At 43.1% G+C, this 8,561-nt stretch overlaps 1 protein-coding gene and 1 long non-coding RNA gene across 4 annotated transcripts; one reads left to right on the forward strand and one right to left on the reverse strand.

The window, feature by feature from the left end:
- The first annotated feature begins 1,174 nt into the window (after positions 1-1,174).
- LOC115574397 (piggyBac transposable element-derived protein 4-like) lies at positions 1,175-6,946 on the forward strand. Of its 3 annotated transcripts, none has more exons than XM_030405901.1 (4): positions 1,175-1,536; positions 5,788-5,843; positions 5,932-5,982; positions 6,073-6,946. In XM_030405901.1, the coding sequence occupies exons 1-4, from the start codon at positions 1,227-1,229 to the stop codon at positions 6,151-6,153; spliced, it is 498 nt and encodes a 165-aa protein (XP_030261761.1). In that variant the 5' UTR covers positions 1,175-1,226; the 3' UTR covers positions 6,154-6,946. The 3 variants fall into 3 exon arrangements, with proteins under 3 accessions (XP_030261761.1, XP_030261759.1, XP_030261760.1); XM_030405899.1 differs by having other exon boundaries at positions 1,203-1,536; positions 5,793-5,843; XM_030405900.1 differs by lacking the exon at positions 5,788-5,843 and having other exon boundaries at positions 1,203-1,536.
- LOC115574400 (uncharacterized) lies at positions 1,924-6,102 on the reverse strand. The gene is made up of 4 exons (XR_003982479.1): positions 5,261-6,102; positions 3,139-3,301; positions 2,955-3,047; positions 1,924-2,196 (listed from the first exon to the last, which is right to left on the reverse strand). It is a non-coding gene; the product is annotated as an uncharacterized LOC115574400 (long non-coding RNA).
- Positions 6,947-8,561: the final 1,615 nt, after the last annotated feature.

Below are 8,561 nucleotides of genomic sequence, written 5' to 3' on the forward strand. Positions count from 1 at the left end.
ATATATATATAGATATATATATATATATATCTATATATATATATATATATATATATATATATATATATATATATATATATATATATATATATATATATATATATATATATATATATATATAGGAGTGACTTTAGTTTGTCTCTGTCCCTTAGGCCGTTCACGTTGATCGAGGTTAATATGGTCATGAGAGCTAAATAAAAAGAGAAGAAAACTAAAATTCCAACAGTTAAAGCAAACATCACATACCAGCCCGTGGTCCTTTATTCCTCTCTCCCCGTGTCTTATCTTCCTCTGCTTTCCTCTTTGCCGCCAGTCTCTGTTCCTCAGCTGTCTTCTTTTTGGATCTCTCTTCTCCCCTCTTTTCTCCCGTTTCTTGTCTGCTCTGCTGCCTTTGCTCCCCGTCCCCTTCTCTGGCCGGTTTTTCTTCTCTCCCTCCTTTATCGGTTGCTTCCCCGTGTGTGTCCTCTTCCCCCGCTTCTCTCCCCTGCGCCATTTCCTCTCCATTGCCGTCTTTCTCTCCACTACCGCTGCTGTCAGTTCTGTACCGGTACTCCAGCTCTCTTTCTGCTTCCTCGCCGTCGCGTCCTGCGTTCTCCCCATCCGCGCCTCCGTCCTCGCTCTCCTTCATCTGTTCGGTTCTCTCCTCCTCCTCCTCGGCTGCCGCTGCGTCCCGCTCCTCGCACTCCCGTGCGTAATGCCCCGTCTTCTGGCATCTGAAGAACCTAAAGTCAGGGCATTCTCTGAAAATGTGCCCCGGCTTGATGCAGAGCTGGCACACCCGCACCTGTCGGTCGTGTATGACTCGAAAGTATCCCGCTCCTCTCAGGGTCTCAAACTTTGTTGAGTACGGGAGTGATCGGACTTGTTCGTTAAAGCGGACTTTCATGTATCTTGTCCACTCCTCCAGCTTTGCCAGTATCGGGGCGTCTTCGATATATACTGGCAGGTTTATGAAGGACACCACCATGTCATTATTAACTCACTGACTGCCGTGGACCTCTATAAACGTTTATATAAATACAACCCTTGACTGCCAAAAACGTCCATAGACGTTAATTATGTTTTTCAACGTGGCAGGCGAGGGATCAGTCTGGTGCAGCTTGTCACTAAAAATCAGGCATGTAAACAGAGAATTTAGCGAACTGGCCCGCTAGGTGGCAGCAGTGCTACTTCGGATCGGATGGGAGATGAGTAACGTTACAGAGTAATGAGTGAAGAAAGAGAGCATGGCGCCATCGAGACGTAAGAGAAAGTTTAGGCAGCTAACACTTGAGCAGAGTATGTGTCGTACTGACCGAAATCCCGTCGTGATCGTTGAAAACAATCGAGACGATAAAGCCACTGAACAAAATCCCGCGCCAAGCGAAGGAAGTATCACACGGCGTCTTTCACCACTGCTCGGCTCAGACAGGTCCGAGTCAGATGACGATTTCAGCGAACCTGACCCGGATTCGTCAGATGAGTGGTTGCCGTCTGGATCAACTGGGAACAGCAGATCCTCATCCCCAGACGCGGCTCCAAGAAGACATGAGGGAGGTAAGAATGAACTTTTCCCCCTTCCCCTACTGATGTGAAGGAATTTACAATTTAGCAGCTAGCTTTAGCTACAGATTGTGCATCCAGGAGAGCTCTGTTAGCCCACTGTTATCTTAAATCCATGTCACATGAACGCCATTTAGTCCCACTAGTTCATAAACGTATATGTTGCCTACTGATGTGAGGGAATTTACAGTTTGTGCAGCCAGCAGAGCTAGCACTCCCACTACCATTGGTAGCTTCAGTCCATGTCACATGAAAACCATTTAGTCTCACTAGTTCATATTGTAACATCTGTTGCCAGTTGCATGCTGATGTGAAGCAATTTTCAATTTACACACTGTAAAAAATTTTAGGCTGGTTAAACTTAAACACTGAATACACAACTCAACTTAAAACACATTTATTTGAATTACAGCACCTTACAGTTTCATTCTTTGTTGAATGCAATTTTAACAGGTGGCAATCCTAAAAGCCAGTCATTTATGCATGTTAAACAAGAACCTCCTCCCTTCCTCCCTCTTTTTTCTTCATGCCTCCCTTCTTTGCTTTATTCCCTTCTGTCTTCTCGTTTGGAATGGCCCCTCATTCGCCTTCATAGCCTATCAGGATTCCAAGCTGCATCTCCCTCATGGCTTCATCCAGGCTCTCAGCATGAGACTAGAAAAGTAGAAACATATGACAATGTTCATCCACAACTACATCAGCTTTACAACACCATATCAAAATCAAAGGTTTGGAGAAGAAGAGCAGATCAATAGTGTTGAGGATGAGGCCAACTACAGAAGATATTTTAGCCAATTCTAACCTCTTAAAAGTCCCACCGTAAAGTATAAATGTCAGTTCAAGTGCAAACCGTTGCCGTGTTCCAATATCCATACTTTCCGTACTTACTATACTTAGTTTGAGTACGTAGGGTGTTCCGATATCTATCGCGGTGAAAAGAAGTGTACTTGAAGGACCCGGATGTTGCACTCATAACGGCAAAATCGTTGAGTGCGCAAAGATGTACACTTTGCGCACTCAACGGCCGCCATCTTGTCTACGTAGCGGAAGAAGCGGAGCCAGGCAGAGGCGCTCCGTTCGGATTTTTTTTTTTAAATAGCTTCTGAGACAACAGCGCCTGCAGCGGAGCCATATTGCAGGATTGTAGGATTGTAATTGTTAAAAAGTAAAGCCGTAGATGTCTTATGTTCACCGTTCAAAGCGGGATGTTTTTGCCGCCGCGGCGGCTGTCGCGATCGTAATTTCCGGTAAGTGCACCACGGAGTATTAGATTTGGAACAATACTCACCTGCTGAAATCTGCGTACTTAGTAAGTGTGGATAGTGTACTACGTTTAAGTGTACTCATGGAAGTATGGATATCGGAACACAGCACGTATTTAAATATTTTTTCGAAATAAAAAAATGTCTTACATCACACATCCTGATGACATTCGATGGATCTTCGCCTGATATGTAGTATGGCAGACCAAGCAGAGCAGCAGCCCTTCTTCTCTCATTTGTGTCCTACAAAACAAAGAAACAAGCAGTAAAATGAATGTTATGACAATCACAACAAAGGCTGCCTAATTTTCTAGTCATCCCCTCTTCCACTTACATCTCTCACAACAAGGCAGTCCAAAATGTTTTTAGTGACTGCTTCTTTTCAGATTTGGTTGCCGCATTGTACACCTTCAGCAGTCTTGGGACCAGACCATCAAGTCCTTCAGAAAAGGTTCCAGGAGGTCTACGGTGATAACCTTCCTTAATTCTGCCATAATCTGAGGAGACAGACAGAAAATACTGATCAACACATTTCTCAATAGGACACAGTAGCCAAACCGCAATGAATGGTCCAGCAGCACCTAAAACACACAACATACATTGTTAGAGTATGGTATGAACGCCTTAGTCATGCGAACTAGAAACATGAGCAAAAACAGTACAGGGATAGTTCCATTTTTTTTAAGTGGGGTTGTATGAGGTTCTAGTAGCCACCAAGTGTATTAGCGACAGTAGAGAACTATCTGCTGTCCCCCAGTACGTCATACAGCACACAGTGCCGGACAGAGATACAGGCAATAAACTGCAGTGAACAGTCCCACAAGTGACACACACACAACAGCATACTTTCACTGCCTACAAGATGCCCCATCTCAAAATAAAATACCAGTTTAAGTGTGTGCTATATATATAATTTTTTTTTTTTAGTGCATCAACTGGTCGGACAAAAAGCAGTTTATCTGGAACTCACGTAGCATACTCAGTAGCCATTTAAAAATCATACAACCACAAAAAAACTGAACCATCCCTTTAAACTGGTTAGGGTAAAAAATGAGAAAAAGGTTTGTGAGCATATTAATGGTATTCTATTCTCAAATTACTTTGCTTACTAGCATAACTACATTTCTTTACCCCCATTTATCACAACCAGAAACAGCCAAAATGGCACCAGTCGCCTTCCTCCTGATGTCTTGAGTCGGCATGTTGAGGTCAAGCTGAATGCACAGTCTAACGTCACGCGGATAATGGTGCTTAATGTTAAAAGAAACAAAATAAAGTAGTTCAACAGATAATGTTAAGTAAAGTCAATTTTTCTGGAGCAGCCCTGTAGCAACACAGCATGAGGCACGACTAACTGCTGATAAAACAGAGGACGGCGCACAGACTGACACAGAGCCTCGTGCGGAGCCGTTAATTTAACTCAAGTAATGTTACACACTCACACACGGGCCACGACTAATTACTGTCAAAGAGCCGTTAAGCTAACTCTGGCAATATTACAAACAACACAGCTTAAGCTACGGCGAATTGCTAACTAAACGGACGTCGCACGCGCGCGCACACACACACCACAGGCCACGAATAATTACTGACGGAGCTTCGTGCGAAGCCGTTAAGCTAACTAAAGCAGTGTTACTAACGACACTGCTTAAGCTACGGCGAGTTGCTTGCTAAACGGACGTCGCACGCGCGCACACGCATATACACACGAGACGAGCCACGACTCATTACTGACAGAGCTTCGTGCGAAGCCGTTAAGCTAACTCAAGCAATGTTACAAACACAGCTTAAGCTACGGCAAATTGCTAACTAAACGGACGCCGCACGCACACACACACACACACAACACAGGCCACGACTAATTACTGACACGTAGCTTCGTGCGAAGCCGTTAAGCTAACTCAAGCAATGTTACAAACGACACAGCTTAAGCTACGGCGAATTGCTAACTAAACGGACGTCGCACGCGCTCACACGCATACACACACACGACACGGGCCACGACTAATTACTGACAGAGCTTCGTGCGAAGCCGTTAAGCTAACTCAAGCAATGTTACAACAACACAGCTTAAGCTACTACAGCTAATTGCTAACTTAACGGACGCCGCGCACGCATACACACACGACACGGGCCACGACTAATTACTGACACAGTGCCTGCCGTGAGGCCGTTAACTCCTTACAAACCGTAAGGTTACATCGGTACCATACAACAGGTTCACCAAGCACCATGAATGTGCTTCTGAGGAGGTGAATGTTATAAAACTCTTAATAAATCCTTGCATTTCTTTTGACTGAAAGTTTAAAAAGTAACGTAAGTTAAGGCCTAAGAACTGTAACTAATGTTAGGCTCGACTATCCTGTGTTTAGAAATGTTACGGACATAAATTAATTTCTTCAGAACTAATTTACAATTTGGGTTACATTAATAATTTGATAAATTCAACCACTTACCTTATTTCATTGTTCCGTTTCCCGCCTGTTCCTTGGCTGCCCCTCATCCAAATGACGCACCGTACAGCCGCCAGACCTGATCCTGACCTTGCTAACAAACCGTAGTCATCCGCCAATTCTCTTTTCACCATCCTCAATCTGCTCAGCTAGTGTACCACTTCTTCTGTTAATAGGCAGCTGGAACCGGGTGGAGCACCTGCTCAAGTTTTAAAAAGCATTATATCAAAATGATTAGTCCCTTATCAGATCAAGATGAAATTTCAACAAGCACTATTTTTACGGCGCATTAATATTGCTGTCACACCACGGTCATTATCAGTTTTTAAGGGATCCGGTTAACACCGAAAACTCATACTGTTAAGTTATGATGACACATTGAAATTTCCATTTCACTTAACTGGCTTAAAACCTTGAGTTGGAATACCAATAACTCATTAAATTAAGTTTAAATTTCACAATTCATTATGTTAATTAGAAGTAAATGATAGAAACAAGTTATAACTTATTGAGCTTAACAATTTTTACAGTGCAGATGATGCATCCAGCAGAGTTCCCACTCCTGTTGGTAGTGCGAAGAAGAAAGGTAAAAAAAAAAAAAAAGTTTTCTCCACACAAGGCAGCAATAAAAAAAAAAATTTTGTGGTAATTGTATATATTTATACAATGTACAGGTCGTGTATCCAGCAGAGCTCACACTCCTGTTGGCAGAGCGAAGAAGAAAGGTAAAAAAAAAAAAGTATTCTCCACATCACCCCATAGCAATAAGAAAAAAAATATTTTGTGGTAATTGTATATATTTCTATAATTTACAGGTCTTGTATCAAGCAGAGGTTGCGAGGATGACTGGCATCAAGCCAGCGACCTGCCAGCTGACTTCCTGGAGCTCTTCCTGACCGACGAGCTGCTCCAACACATTGTGGATCAGACCAACCTGTATGCACGTCAGTATTTTGAAGCACGCCCTGACAATCTGCCATATAGCAGAAGTAATGCATGGAAACCTGTGTCAATCCCGGAACTTAAATCTTTCTTTGGACTCAGTTTTCTCACCGGTTATATCAAAAAGCCAAACCTTGAACTGTATTGGAGTGTTGATGAGGTAGATGCCACCCCTCATTTCAGCAAAACTATGGCAAGGAACAGATTTCAGATCATATGGAGGTTCCTTCATTACAATAATAATGCATTACAGAATGCATTGGACTTGGAGGACGTCCGACGTAATCCGAGGGCACCATATAACACTGACCCAGAGAGCAGGCTAGACGGAGACCTAAGCAGACACAAACTCGAACACCTGATGCCCACAAGCAAGAAGGTGAGACCAGCAAGGAAGTGTAGGGTCTGTGCTCGCAGGGGCCTGCGCAGCGAGATGTGGTGTCAGTCCTGTTGTGTCCCCTTGCACGCAGGAGAGTGTTTTACAGCTTATCACACTAAGCTGAACTATTCTGTCTAGGGGTGGAAACACAGACACACACACATGCGCGCACACACACACACAAATGCACACACACACACACACACACACACAGAGATAACCAAGTAAATAGTAAATTCATTTTTGTCAAAAGGTGGGAATTGTACAATTCTTTACATGTGTGTGTGTGTGTGTGTGTGTGTGTATGTATATTTGTAAATAAATTATTTTGCCATCAAAAGACCTTTCTCAATGTTGTTTTTACTGTTTTATGGAGGGAAACCACTTTTCAGATGTTGGAGGTGACATTAAAGCAAAAAAAGTTTCTTTACACAAAAAGCTTGTTTTCTCTCTCTTTTTGTCAAAAACTGGTGTTTTTGGTGAAACCAACCTATGTTCTACTGCCGACTGATGAGGAATGGAAAAAGGTAGAAACAAAAGTTTTTTTTTTCTGATGAAAGAAGAGAGTCTACTCTTTCTTTTGGTACTTTCAATGTTTACATAGTCATGGAACTCACTGTTCTGTGGGTCTTGGAAAATAAGTCAAAATGTTGTAAAACGCTTGGCAGTATGGGGCTCTCTGCACTGAAAATGGCTGGCAGTCAATGAGTTAAGTATTTCCTTTACGCGCACGCCGTCAAGGAGCTTGCGCTTTCCCTCCTCGTCCTTCATTGTAATCTCAAAAGTTTTTTCCCCTCTCACTCTGCACCCAGTGACAGTGCCGCATCGTGCTGACACTTCCCGCAGAATATCCATCATTGAGATCGCCGTCGTTCCCTCCACCTCCGCCTCCACCGTCAACTCTTTGCCATATTCTTTCTCCCGTCCTGCTCTCGTTTCTGGCCGTATGACCTGCACGCTCCTCTCTTCTTCTCTCAGTGGTCCATCTCCGTTGCCTCGTGTAGTCTCTTCCATTCCTTTGTCTGCTGCCATGTTATCCATCCGTCAAAAAAAAGCGAAGTCTCCCCACACAGCAAAAAGCTGTGGGGGGGGGAATGTTTTCCAAGATAAGAAAAAATTGATTTTAATAAAGTAAACAAGATCTGCGTTATGAACACAAGATAACTTTTTTGAAGCGCTTCTCTCCGCACACTCGTTGACACACTCACACTTGCAACTAAAAAATGCTGGGTTATTTCATCAACCCAACTGCTGGGTTATGAAATGTGTAACCCATTTTGGGTCATTATATGGGTTTTGGGTTATTATTTGGGTTATTTTGTGCAACCCATGCATTGGGTTAAATACAGTTGGGTTATCTACAGTCTATGGTTAAAATCCATCAACCAAACAAACATCAGTTGACCCAGCACTTGGGATGTTTATGCTTTGAACGTCAACACGTCATCACGCCGACTTCTCCCGTCCTCCACCACGAAGCACTGAGCGGCAACCCGACAGATCATCCTCGCCGCTGCGAGCCAAGTTGAAGGTTTGTGCACACGACATATCAAATTCACATTGTCCGTCTTGCGTTACGTATTTAAGTAGTATCTTTATATTGTCGTTATCATGGAAGCACACACGGATGCAGTTCATCTGTTTGGTTTTAGCCATTCACCAAATGAATTAGTGAAACGTCCATAATGCCCGCGGGCTTTTGGTCATGTTTATTGAGTTAGCCAGCTAGCTCGCTGGTTCGCTAGCCTGGCAGCCGGCAGCTAGCGGGATATGTTTATTCTAAAAGCTCTTTTTTTGCTTTCTATATCAATCAGCTGCAATCCTCCTCTCTTGTATTTATTTATTAACGTTTTTCTAGCAATCTTTCCCACTTTAGTTCCCCATATGAATTGAGTTATTATTTCATTCAAGCGCTTTAATACCCACAAGGGTAAATCTATTACTGCTAAAGCGTAATTCATTTTAGGCATTATTAAATTATTT

Source organism: Sparus aurata, chromosome 22 (genome assembly GCF_900880675.1).
Source record: "Sparus aurata chromosome 22, fSpaAur1.1, whole genome shotgun sequence".
NCBI lineage: Eukaryota > Metazoa > Chordata > Actinopteri > Spariformes > Sparidae > Sparus > Sparus aurata.